Source organism: Scyliorhinus torazame, chromosome 6 (assembly GCF_047496885.1).
Source record: "Scyliorhinus torazame isolate Kashiwa2021f chromosome 6, sScyTor2.1, whole genome shotgun sequence".
NCBI lineage: Eukaryota > Metazoa > Chordata > Chondrichthyes > Carcharhiniformes > Scyliorhinidae > Scyliorhinus > Scyliorhinus torazame.
In genome coordinates this window covers 106464496-106478562 of record NC_092712.1, presented here as the reverse complement: position 1 = coordinate 106478562, position 14067 = coordinate 106464496, and the positions used below count along the sequence as shown (strand labels likewise).

The 14067-nt window shown below is 50.2% G+C and overlaps 1 protein-coding gene across 3 annotated transcripts in view; it reads right to left on the bottom strand.

Annotated features, from left to right (window-relative positions):
• abcb4 (ATP-binding cassette, sub-family B (MDR/TAP), member 4) overlaps positions 1 to 14067 on the bottom strand; it is a 198882-nt gene that overhangs the window by 80074 nt on the left and 104741 nt on the right. For all 3 annotated transcript variants that reach the window (XM_072508646.1, XM_072508647.1, XM_072508648.1), the window contains exons 15-17: positions 11267 to 11428; positions 10940 to 11104; positions 8173 to 8313 (exon numbers count right to left, since the gene is read on the bottom strand). In XM_072508646.1, the coding sequence (XP_072364747.1) occupies positions 8173 to 8313; positions 10940 to 11104; positions 11267 to 11428 (468 nt within the window). The remainder of the gene's footprint in view (positions 1 to 8172; positions 8314 to 10939; positions 11105 to 11266; positions 11429 to 14067) is intronic.

Genomic DNA, 14067 nt, shown 5'->3' with positions numbered 1-14067 from the left:
CACTGATGAACATCTACAGAGTGAGTCAGGGTGTATGGTACAGTATTACACCTCCAGCACGTGGCTAAGAGCTAGTCTGGTATAGTCAGGCAGAATAACCACACTTAGGTTAGCAGAGAGTCGAACTCATAGAGAACTGTGCTAACTGTGCTACTGGTTCAATGAATCAAATTGAACTAACTTCAAGGTCTGGAGTATCTTTTGGTTAAGGCTGCATCCAGTTGCAGCCTGTGCTATCCCAGAGTACATAGCACGACATGCTACCGGGAGACTGCTTAATCTAGGTGGTTTACCTCAGTCCGTTCCGTGACGACCAGCGAATGTATCCCGGCACCATGGAGAAGATTCAGGCTCCTCACCAGCTCAGGACCTCCGGCAATCTCAGTGCCAACTGGCGGACATTCAAGCAAAAGTTTCTGTTGTACATCGAAGCTTCAGACCTCGTGGGTGCGTCTGATGCAAGGAAGATTGCGCTTCTCCTCTCAACAGCGGGTGATCAAGCCATCAAACTCTTCAACTCTTTTCACTTCACCAAAGGCCAGGACAAGACAAAGTTTCAGACCATCCTGGACAAGGTTGACAGTCATTGTGAAGTGGACACCAATGAAATCATCGACCGCTACATCTTCAAACAGCGTCAACAAGGTAAAGATGAATCTTTAAACTCCTTCTTAACTAACCTCCGCCTGCTAGCGCTATCCTGCAACTTTGGTGATATTGCTGACTCCATGATCAGAGATCAAATCGTTTTTGGAGTTCACTCTGATCCTCTGAGAGAGCAGCTACTGACAATCAAGCATATGACCCTGCCAGTCGCGATTGAAACATGTACACTGCATGAGCACGCAAAAAATCGCTATGCCCAGGACAAATCGGCTGAAAATGAGAAACTTGCCTCCCACGAGGCAGAGAGTATGCAGGCCATCTCCCTGATGCAGCGCCTCAGCATTGATGAAAGCGGTCATTTTGTGAGCTTTTACCAGGGCCCCCCGCATGCGCGGTGCGAACGGATAACGAAGCGGCCGACACCCGCACTGCGCATGTGTGACGACGCGCAGAGCATCAGGACGATGACGTCATGATGTGCTCGAACTGCGGCAACGCCCACTCAAAGAAACACTGCCCTGCAAGAGGCAGGCAATGTTTAAACTGCAGGAAGCCTGGACGCTATGCAGCCTTGTGCAGGTCTGCACCACCAGTCAGGGGCCAGCACTCCCAATTCCGACGACGGCACGTTCAGAGTGTGCAACAACGATTACAGGATTCTGATCCTGGCAGCACAACGGATCCAGAGGAAGAATGCCTGGATCCCGCCTACTGTGTGGGCATCATTCCCAAATGTGAATATGCCACATCCAACTCATCACAAATTCAATCCATCCTCGCTGTGGATTCTGCGGATGAATGCCGTGCGGGGATGCAGGTCAACCACTGCTCCATCCAGTTTAAGCTGGACACAGGTGCTTCTGCCAACCTCCTCTCACAGGCAGATTTCAAACGCATCAAGAAGCTGATGCACTATCAATTATGACGAGACGAGTGTAGAGAGTAATTGAGGCTTTATTACACAGAGATGTGTGGCCTCCTACAGCTGCTGCCAAAATGGCTGCAGTTTGGAGAGCCCACACATTTATACTCCGCCTACTGGGCGGAGCCAGCAGGCAGGGATCTACCCCCGTACCTGTAGTACAGGGGCCTTACTGTAATACCCTCGTATGCAGTGCAGTATATACAATATAATACAACAGTGGTGACTACCACATTCACCCCCTGTTGAAATGAGTCCGGGGGGGGTGGTGGAAAACTATTTACATACAGGTTGTCATTAAAATTTCAGAGAAGGTTACAAATTTAGACGGTCGGGCGCCTTAGTCCGTCGTTGAGAGCGCCGCAGTGCTGGTGGCGAATCAGGCGTCGGTTCGGTCGTCGGTGACTCCGGGAGAGTGCCGACATCCTCTTCATCCCCGGGTGGGACCAAGGGGAGGACGGATTGTCCTGGAGCGGGGGCTGTGGTGGGGTGCGTTGGGGGAAGGGAGGGTGGCGCCGGGGCATAGGGGGGTGTAGCCACGTAAAATGGCTGCTTCCCGATTAAATTGGTCAAACCCCGATCCAAAATGGCGAACGGCAGAGGCTGATGGGAAAATCAGCCAACAGGACTCAAACGGACGGCTGCAGGTAAAACAGTGTATTTGCCTCTGGGGGAATCCAGACAGATCGAAACCTGCAGCCATTAACATCACAACAACCCAGCGATCTGCATAGTAAGCAGCCATCCCCGGGAACAATTGCTACACATTCGTAACATAAAGCCGATCCAGACCTCTCGGCACCAGGAGAGGCTAACACAAAGAAAGGTGGGCGACCACCCCCCGATCAAGGAATCGCCCCATTATTGGAACATATCGAACCAAGTGATTGGGACCAAGTCCAATCACTTGGAACCAGGGTCAAGGTCCGCCCCGAGAGGCGGGAAGCCCCTGGGAACTATAAGAATAGGGGCCAAGTTCAGTTGGACCCTTCTCTTCCTGCTCGCAACCTTCGCAAGAACCATCGATAAAGAAAACCGTAAGTTTGACTCCAGCGATCGCTACCCGATAGACACTCCTAACCATCGACCTTTATCAGCCTTTGAATCCCACGGGCTCAGGACCAATTCGAAAGACCAGTCGTTTCCCTGACCTGGTAGGCCATTCCTAAAGTTAAGTATTGGCCTGTTAGTTGTAGGTATTAGTCTAGAAGTAGCCTTATTGTATAAGTATTAATTGCTGTATATAATAAATGACTGTTGATTTAATTCTTACTTAGCGGTGTGTTGCATTATTAATCATTACTTGGACTTGAACCACGTGGCGGTATCAGAAAGATACCTGGCGACTCGTGAGCAAAGGTCTGTGTCTTGGCGGCCGTCGGGGTACGCTACGTAGGCGTACTGCGGGTTTGCATGGAGTAGCTGTACCCTTTCAACCAATGGGTCCACCTTGAGGAGTCGCACGTGCTTGCGGAGGAGAACGGGTCCAGGAGCTGCCAGCCACGTTGGGAGCGAAACCCCGGAGGTGGACTTCCTGGGGAAGGCGAAGAGACGTTCATGGGAGGTTTTGTTAGTCGCCGTGCACAGGAGCGACCGAATGGAGTGAAGGGCGTTGGGGAGGACCTCCTGCCAGTGGGAGGCAGGGAGATTTCTGGACCGTAAGGCCAACTGGACGGCCTTCCAGACCGTCCCATTCTCCCGCACCACCTGCCGTTTCCCCGGGGGTTGAATGCTGGTCGTCCTGCTCGAGGCAATGCCCCTGTTGAGCAGGTGCTGGCGCAGCTCATCGCTCATAAATGAGGATACCCGGTCGCTGTGGATTTAGGCGGGGAAACCGAACAGAGCGAAGATGGTGTTGAGGGCTTTGATGACGGTGGCAGACGTCATATCGGGGCATGGGATGGCGAAGGGGAATCTAGAATATTCGTCGACCACATTGAGAAAATACGTGTTGCGGTCGGTGGAGGGGAGGGGCCCTTTGAAGTCCATGCTGAGGCGTTCAAAGGGGCGGGAGGCCTTCACCAGGTGCGCTCGGTCTGGCCGGTAGAAGTGCGGTTTACACTCCGCGCAGACTTGGCAGTCTCTGGTGACAGCCCTGACTTATGCAGTGCAGTATATACAATATAATACAACAGTGGTGACTACCGCAGAAGCCCCCCAAGGTCCTTCCAGCAGCTTGCAGGCTCACTGGACTACAACGGAAATGCCGTCACAGCACTGGGATCCTGCCATCTACTCGTCTCCAACCGGAGCACCCATGCACGGTTACGTTTTGAAATTGTCATGCCAGACAGGGCATCACTACTTGGCGCGCAGGCCTGCAAGCAGCTGAACCTCGTGCAGTGAGTTTACACAACAACATCCTCCAATGTGGATCTTCAGGCCGGCATTGACGACATCCTCACCCCGTATCCAGATGTATCCAGTATTCAACGGGATGGGCACACTGCCATATCGATACAAGATTCTGCTACGACCTGATGCCAAGCCAGTGGTCCACGCACCACGCCGGGTCCCGGCTCTGCTGAGGGAGCGCCTGAAGGCACAGTTCAAGGATCTTCAGCAACAGGGCATCATTTCCAAGGTAACCGAACCGACTGACTGGGTCAGCTCGATGGTATGTGTTAGAAAGCCTTCGGGAGACCTGCGCATCTGCATTGATCCCAAGGATCTCAATAAGAATATAATGCGTGAACACTATCCCATCCCGAAGCGGGAGGAGCTCACCAGTGAGATGGCACACGCACGTTTTTTCACCTTGTTAGATGCGTCACATGGATTTTGGCAAATCCAGCTGGATGAATCCAGCAGTAGGCTCTGCACCTTCAACACACCTTTTGGCAGATACTGCTGTAATCGCATGCCGTTTGGCATTGTATCGACATCGGGGATCTTCCATCGCACCATAGAGCAGATGATGGAGGGCATTGAAGGGGTTTGTGTGTACATGGACGACAGCATCATATGGTCCACGACTCCTGAAGAGCATGTTTCCCGTCTCCAGCAGGTATTCCGCCTTGCCTATGCCAATAGCCTGAAGCTGAACAGGTCCAAATGTTGCTTTGGCATGTCGACACTCAAGTTCCTAGGTGACCAGATCTCTCAGCAGGGCATGTGCCCGGACACAGACAAGCTCAAGGCTATCAAAGCCATGAAGGTCCCTGAAGACAAGAAGGCGGTGTTGCGTTTCCTGGGCATGGTCAATTTTCTGAGCAAGTTCATCCCAAACATGGCCTCACACACCACGGCCCTACGAAACCTGGTGAAAAAGTCCACTGCCTTTCAGTGGAAGGCAGCACATCAGGCAGAGTGGCTGGAGCTGAAAGCCAAGCTCACCACGGCACCCGTCTTGGCATTTTTCGACCCAGACAGGGAGACAAAGATCTCGACAGATGCGAGCCAGGATGGCATCGGCGCGGTGCTGCTTCAACGCGATGACACTTCATCCTGGGCACCGGTAGCCTACGCATCGAGAGCCATGTCGCCCACCGAAACAAGGTATGCGCAAATAGAGAAGGAATGCCTGGGTCTTCTCACTGGCATTCTCAAATTTCACGACTATGTCTACGGCCTGCCGACATTCACTGTCGAGACGGATCATTGGCCTCTGGTCCACATTATCCACAAGGACCTGAACGACATGACGCCTCGGTTGCAGCGCATCCTCCTCAAACTCAGAAGGTATGACTTTGACTTAGTGTACACGCCTGGCAAGGAGCTCATCAACGCTGTTGCATTGCCCCGCTCCATCACCTTGCCTAGTGAATCGCTGGAAATCATCCTGTAGATTGAATCACAGGTGCAGCTGTGTGCTAGCACCCTCCCGGCGTCTGATGAGAAGGTGGTTCGTATCCGCGAGGAGAGAGCCAAAGACCCCCTCTTGCAGCATGTCATGCACCACGTCGCCAATGGCTGGCAGAAAGGGCAGTGCCCTCAATTTTACAATGTAAAGGCCGACCTGACGGTGATTGATGGTATCCTCCTCAAGCTGGACTGGATTGTCACTCCACTCAGTCTCCAGAGCCTGGTGCTCTGCCAAATCCATGAGGGACACCTGGGCATCGAGAAGTGCAGACGTAGAGCCAGGCAGGCGGTCTACTGGCCCGGTATTAGCCAGGACATCTCAAACATGGTCCTCAACTGTGCGACCTGTCAACGCTTCCAGCCAGCGCAGTGCAAGGAGACGCTCCAACAGCATGAAATCGAGACCTTCCCGTGATCCAAGGTTGGCATCGACCTCTTTCGTGCGAATGGTCGTGACTACGTGTTGATTATTGACTATTTCTCCAACTACCCTGAAGTCGTGAAGCTCTCAGACCTCACATCTCGGACCGTCATCAAGGACTGTAAGGAGACGTTCTCCAGGCATGGTATCCCACTCACTGTCATGAGTGACAATGGCCCGTGTTTCAACAGCCACAAGTGGTCTATGTTTGCCAAGACATACCATTTCAAACATGTCACTTCCAGCCCACACTATCCACAGTCCAATGAGAAGGTCGAAAAAGGGGTGCACATTGTGAAACAGCTCATCTGCAAGGCCGCGGATTCTGTTTCTGACATCTACCTCGCGCTGCTTGCGTACAGAGCAACCCCGCTGACAACTGGCATGTCGCCGGCTCAACTCCTGATGAACAGGGACCTGCGGACGACACTTTCAGCCATACACTTGCCCAACCCGGATCATCTCCCGGTGCTGCAGAAGGTGCAGCTGCTCAGAGACCGGCAAAAGCAGGGCTATGATGCTCATGCCACCGATTTGCCCGTGTTATCCCCAGCAGATAATGTCAGGATCAAGATACCGGATGGTGGCTGGTCTGCTCCAGCTGTCGTTGTTCGCCAGGCTGCGCCCCGCTCGTATGTTGTACGTATGGCTGATGGTTCTGTTGTGCGACGAAACAGACGGGCACTGCACAAAGTTGCTTGCCCGCAACCGCTTTCTTCTCCATTTCCGTCCGTTGTTTTGCCACCTCCTGATACCTCGAACCACGAGGCCACCAGTCAGGGTTCCATCCCGCCTGTCAAGGCGCTATCGTCCCCACCACCACCTCTCCGGCGGTCGACAAGGATCAGACGCAAGCCCCAGAGACTGGACTTATGAACATTTGTTTTGTTTGCTATGTTCTGTTTTCTCACATTAGACAGCTGTCTTCACATGTAAATACGTTCACATATGCCACCGCTTATAAATATGTTAATACAAGCCACCACATGTAATTACGTTCCCATATGCCAGCAAAACATTTTTTAAAAAGGGGGAGATATCATGATATGCAGACATGCAGATAATGATATACAGACAGGCACAGACAGGTAGCTAATGAACACAGAGAACAGGACATGACCAATGAGCAGGCAGGACACTCAGGGGTGGTATCTCTCTGTAAAAGGCACGAGGCACTCACACTCCGGCTTTCCATTGATGAACATCTACAAAGTGAGTCAGGGTGTATGCACAGTATTACACCTACAGCATGTGGCTAAGAGCTAGTCGGGTCCAGTCAGACAGAGTAACCACACTTAGGTTAGCAGAGAGTCGAACTCATAGAGAACTGTGCTAACTGTGCTACTGACTCAATGAATCAGATTGAACTAACTTCAAGGTCTGGAGTATCTTTTGGTTAAAGCTGCATCCAGTTGCAGCTTGTGTTATCCCAGAGTACATAACACATCAGATGACTGTGTGGAATTTGAATTTCTCTCCATGCCTGTGTGGGCTTCGATCGGTGCCCCGGTTCCCTCCCACAGTCCAAAGATGTGCAGGTTAGATAGAGTTACGGGGATAGGATGGGGGAATTGGCCTGTGTGGGTGCTCCTTTGGAGGGCTGGTGCAGCCTCAATGGGCAGAATAGCCTCCTTCTACATTGTAAGGATTCTATGAATCCAGCAAAGGCAGCAGCGCTAACCACTGCGCCACCGTGCTGCCGAGAGATGGGAAACCTGAGTGAGGTTTGTAAAATATTTATGTTTGTGTTTATGTGGATCAATTATTTCAACTGAATAGATCAGGGATGACCAGTGGTCACACTTATAAGTTGTACAGTGGCAGAACTAAATTGGATGTAAGGCAATTTCCCCTTTTAGAGAAAATTGTTGAGTCAGCGGGTATTCCCAGTCTGGATGGACTTCAACCTAAGATTTTGAAAGATGTGGCTAATGAGATAGTTGATGCATTGGTTTCAATTTTCAAAAATTCCGTAGTTTCGGGAAAGGTTCCATTAGATTGGAAGATAACAAATGTAACTCCTGTATTCAAAAGGGGAAGGAGACAGAAAGCTGGAAACTACAGTGGCAGAACGAAATTGGATGTAAGGCAATTCCCCCTTTCTCAGAGATCTATAGACAGGTTGCTAGTTCATGCAATGAATTGTTGATTCATTGAACAGCTCCATGTAAGGGCTGGAATTAATTCTGGCTGCAGTGTACAAGAGTTGAGTATCCGAGAATATAAATTATGAACTTTACATGTCTAGATCTCTGTAGATTGTTTAATACTTTCTGATCACTGGATGTTTGCCTACTGACTATTAAAGATTATAAAACCGCCATTAATTCTTTTTCCAAGAGAGTATTTTCAAAATGCAGTTTCATAAAAGATTTTGTTCTTCCCGTAACCAAAATATAATTGAAAATTTTAAACTTACTGCTATAATTTCTGAAAATACCACGGCAAAGGCAGGCTGCAAGAGACCATTTATAAGAGAACAGAATGTTCCCACAAGCATATAGGGCCATTCAGTCTTGTTCATCCGGAGAATATGCAAAAAGGATATGTTGGGAAGATCCTGAAAAATAGAATGTAATGGTAATATGGAATATACTTGCCAAATCTGTAACCTGAAAATGATGGAACTTCACACTTTTCACTCGTTCAAACCTAAAAAAGGCTTCGGGAAAGAATTTATATGGAACAAAAATAGCGAGTACTGCAAATACTCGGCAAGTTAGGCAGTGGTTGTGGGGAGACGAACACTTAACAGGCGCGATTCAGCCAAAATATCCAACGTGACATTCTGGGCGAGTTTATGGGGTGTTTCCCGCCGGCTTTGTGGGTGAGATCCAGACCTGGATTTACCCACACCTGGTCAATACTTTAGGCCTCGGGGAGTTTCTCCCAGTCCAGCCCACATTTGGAAATTATTTCAGCAGTGGGGAGCTTAACTCACTGGTGAGACCAGCTCCTCAGAGATCGGGCCACCATTTTGAAAGGATGCCCTGATTTCTAAGTGAGCTTGAGGGTCCCCCAAACTTCACACCCAAGGGCCCCCACTTTTCAAGCTGTCCACCCCCTTTTTAACTGCTTCCCACTTTCAGGACCTGCCCTCACCCCACCCCCAACCTTTATGAAGCCCCTTCATATCCCCCCTTCACCCTCGCCACACTCTTCGAACACCCCGCTCACCCCCTTTCATGGGCATGGACCTTCTCAGGCCATGACCCTTGGCAGTGCCAACCAACAGTTGGGCATCCTGGCACTGCCAGCCTGGCACCGGAGGTGCCCCTGGTGCCCTGGCAGTGTGGCTAGGTGCCAGGTACTGCCCTGCCCTGTCTCCGACCACCTGGTGAGCTCAAATAGCCTCAGAGAACCCAGAGTGGCAATCACGACGGGTCTCCACTTGTAGAGACCAGTACTAATTGGCACCCAGTTGAGGCCTTGCTGGTGCGGCTGGGTACTGGGTGAATGTGGCATTGACATATTTAAATGAGCCATTATCTGGATTATGCCCAGTGAGGGTGTGAACCAGATCGCACTGGGTGCTACGGGTCAGATGACTCGCGATAGGCACGGTGCCCAACACGCAGCCCGATTTGGGCCTCTCCCGGAATTCACCCGTTGCAGCTGGCTCTGCGGTGGGCGTAAAATGGTTACTGAATCAGGCCCAAGTTTGATGATCCTTCATCAGAAGGGTCAGAAACACCGGGCAGGATTTTAAATAAGCTGATCTTCTTGCAGTGGAGTTCCTAACAGTGAGTGTGGGTTGCGGCTTGGAGTGAAGCAGGATTTGCCATGGCAGTAACATCCACATTCCATTTCCGGATTTTTGACAAATGACTAATTGTGGGTGTGATGATGACCCACACCAATTAATTGAAAGATTCTTATTTGAAGGGACTCAGCAAGCTCAAGAATAGCTCCATTACAGAATTGTTAACAAAGCTTCAACAAATCAAAGGATGGAATGTTGGATGCCTCCCCTCCCCCACCATCCCCTCTACCCCTGGTTCCCTAATTCCATGGAAGTCTTGCTGTGGGCTTGGAGGACCCACAGAGAAGTATTGATCTCGGTAGAACAATACTTCTCTGTGGGGTCACTGTACAAAAGGGGTACAGTGGTAAGCTGCTCTTTCAGAGGGTCAGTGCAGACCCGAAGGGTCAAATGGCCTCCTTTTGCACTGTAGGGATTCGATGAATCAACAAAGAGACATATTAAGCCCATTTTGTTTTTGTCTTTGAATCTCAATGACGGGAGCAGTTCAAGAAGGCAGCTCACCACCACCTTCTGAAGGACAACTAGGGTTGGGCAAGAAATGCTGACCTAAACAGCGATGCTCCCTCCCATAAATGAATTTTAAAGAATTATTAACTTCTAAACAAAAATAGAAACACAATAAAGATAAGACTTATACGCAACATATAAGGTCATGAGAAAACTCATAAAATAATGGCCGTGATTCTCCGTTTGGGGGACTAAGTCCCCACGCCCACAGGAAAATGGGTGAGAATCACTCCGGACTTTTCCTTGAAAGTCTGGGGTGATTCCCCGTTTTCCAGGGGGCTAGCAGGACCCCCGGCGTGCGTCCCGCAGCCCTGGCTATTGGCGGGGCCCTACTGTACAAACCGCACGGCCGCGCATGCACACAGCGGCTGCAAGTGGGTCCGCGCATGCGTGCAGCGGCCCACCTCGGCCCGGGCGTCGCCGTCATGGCGGAACCACACAGCGGGCCCGCGCGGAGGAAAATAGGTCACTCCCAGATCGCAATGGCCCGTCATCAAGGCCCCCCCCCGGAGTCCAATCCCCACGCGTCCCCCCGCCCCCCCCCCCCCGCCATAACGCCCACATCAGTCGTGACACCGACTTCCCGCCGGGTGGAACCACATTAGAACCACGCTGGCGGAACCCGGCAAGCACTCGGCCCATCGAGTGCGGAGAATCACCGGGGGGATCTTTTCCAATGGCCCTCGACCGGCGCCGCGTCGACCGCGCGCGCGAATGGTTTCCGGAGAATTGCGTGCCGGCATGGGAGCCTATTTTTGGTAATTCTCCGCCCCGCGCCAAGCGCGATTTCGGCGCAGAGGGTCGGAGAATCCCACCCAGTTTTTCGTAAAGTATTATTGATGCACTATTTCAATCCAATATTTAATTAAAGTGCAAAGTATATATTTCTTGACTAAACTGAAGTGCCCCATACCTGTTTAACATCAGTATCCTTTTTATCTGTGCCCATTTCTGTCTTTTTCATGCTGACTCGTGTTGACTGTCTTCGCAGTGGCTTTGTGGTTCTAACGGTCTCAAGTTCAGGTTTATTTTCCTCATTAATCAATTCATCTGCCTCATTGTCTTCATTCTTAAACGTCTGCAAGAACACAAATAAAACTATATTTATATTTTCCATTTGGCTTTGAAACAAATTAAATGTGCATGTATGCATTTATTGATCCTTAACTTCATAACCTTATCAACTTTAGTCAATGGTTAAAATCAATTTTGAATTAAAAGATAGGCTTCTAAAAGGCACCTGTGCAGTGACTAACGCATAATAAATTCCCTTCGCCTCCATCAGCTCTTCATTGGTTCCTATCTCTGCAATGACACCATCCTGCAATCCTGCAATGATGTCTGCATTTTGGACTGTTGACAGACGGTGAGCAATAATTATAGTAGTGCGGCCTTTCCGTACCTTTGAGAAAATACAAAGTGAATGTTTAGGTTGGGCACATATTCCCATTCATGCTTCCACACCAGTGCCTGTATAGTTTCCTTAGAGAAGGAAGTATATTCGCTTCTTGAAAACCTTTGCAAGAGCTTACCACAACTAGTAGCAAGCTGCCTCTGCGTCAGAAGATCGTAAATCTGAGCCCCACATAAAGAGTTGAGCTGCTAGTGCAGTAAAAAATATCTTGACAGTACCAGCCCCAATTCCCATTGAGTTTAATTTTACCAGGGCTTCTGGATGCTGCATGAGGACAAATTAATTGAGGTTAAGGTCTGCCACTTTCATCTCATCTCTCAAATTCAGCCCTTTCGCAGAAACATACATAGAAAGTAGAAGCAGGGTGAGGTTGTTCGGCTCTTCGAGCTTGCTCTGCTTTTCATTGTGTTCATGGCTGCTCATCAAGTTCAATACCCTGAACCCATAGAAACATACATTTATTTTTTAAAATGTTTTTATTGAGGTTTTCTTTTATGACTAGCAAATATAATAAATGTATAATTCAATTGAATTGTTCCATCAATCTTAACAGATGTTGTACATAAATTACACCATTTTACGATGCATATCGGAAGCGTGGTCAAAATTTACGTTTGTGTTGAAAGAAAAGAGAATTGCCAGTCTGAGGCCCCGACCTCCATCCAAACAGGAGTCTCCGCCGGGCAATCAGAGAGGCAAAGGCCAGGGTGTCGGCCCCTCTCCCCACAGAGAGCTCTGGAGGCTCCGATACCTAAAGACCACATCTAACGGACATGGCTCCACCTTCACCCCATCACCTTGGACATGGCCCCGAAGAAAGTGGTCCAGAATCTTCCTTGTTTGGTGCAGGACTAGAACATTTGGGTGTGATTGGTCCAACCCCGTGATACCGCTCACATTTACCCTCCATCTCTGGGAAGAACCCGCTCAGGCGTGTCCGTCAGGTGCGCCCTGTGCACCACCTTTAGTTGCGTTAGGCTTAGCCCTGCACATGAGGAGGTGGAGCTTACCCTGTGCAGACCTTCGATCCAGAGTCCACTCCCATCTCCAGTTCCTTCTCCCATCTTTCTCGTGTTTCGTCCAGTGGGACCTTTACTTCTTCCAACAGTCGTCCATATATGCTGGCATATTTACCATTCCCCAGTTCATCCTGAGCTAATAGTTTGTCCTGTATGGTGTGTTTGGGTATCTGTGGAAATTTAATAGTTTCCTTGCATATGAAGTCCTTTAGTTGCATGTAGTGGCGTTAATTCCCTTTTGCGAGCTGAAGCTTTTCCGTTAGTTCCCCCAGGGTTGTCATTTTACCGTCCACATCCAAGTCCCTTACCATCAACCTCCTTTATCCTCTCTCCATGCTTTGTAGGTAGTGTCTACCTTCCCCCATACAAATCTATGGTTTCTGCATATGGGGGCCGCAACAGACATGTTACTAAGTTTGAACTGGTCTCTGAACTGGTTTGAGGTCCTTAGTGTGGTTAACACCACCAGGCTCAGTCTGTGTGGAGTTTGCACATTCTCCCTGTGTCTGCGTGGGTCTCACCCCCACAACCCAAAGATGTGCAGGTTTGGTGGATTGGCCATGCTAAATTGCACTTTAATTGGAAAAAAAATAATTGGGTACATTACCATCGGGCTAATCGAGTACTTGGCTGGGGGGAGCTGAAGTGAGGCGATGGCTAGTACCCGAAGGGACATCCCAATACAGGAGGCCCAGATGATGAGAGAAAGGAACTGATTGAGATTTACGGCGTCCTATTTTCTGATGGAGCCTGCCCACTTTTCTTTCTTTCATTTGTTATTTTTAAATGTTGAATGTTTATCTTTTGTATGACTATTTGTGTCAAACTCTCACTAAATTTTTTGATACAGTTTCTTCTTTCGGTCTCATGCTAAATTTCTTGATGCCGTCATAACTACTCTTTTGACGCCAAAATGGTAGTTAAAGGAACAAGTTTGTCGGAAGTCCATAGATATTCAAATTCTTTCCGTTCTTGTAAGGTCACCCAGGCAATGGAGTAACGGCACTAATCCCTGCCCTGCCTGAGGACCCCCTATGTATTTGGTCAGCCAAGCTCGGGCACTGGAGCAACGGCACTGATCACCGCCCTACCTGGGGATTCCACCCATTCTTGCCTCTGCCCCAAAATCGCGTTCAGCGCGGGGGTGGAGAATGGGGGGCGCGATTCTCCGAAATGGAGACAGAGTGTTCGTGCCGTCGTGAATGTCGTCGCGTTTCAGGACGGCGCGAAACAGGCGCGGGCAGTAGCGATTCTGGCCCCCACAGTGGGCCAGCACGGCACTGGAGCGGTTCATGCCGCGCCAGCCTCCCTTCCCGGCGCCAAATGGGTGCCGCGCCAACCCGCGCATGTGCAGTTGGGCCGCGCCAACCCACGAATGTTCAGGGGACTTCTTCATCGCGCCGGCCCCGACGCAACATGGCGTGGGGGTTCAGGGGCCGGCCGCGTAATAAAATAGGGCCGGGGCTGGAGAGGCCGGCCCACCGATTGGTGGGCCCTGATCGCGGGCCAGACCCCATCGAAGCCCCCCCAAAATGAGGGAGCTCCTTTCCCCGCTCCACAGGCCACCCCCCGACCCCACGCGCAGAGTTCCCGCCGGCAGCGACTAGG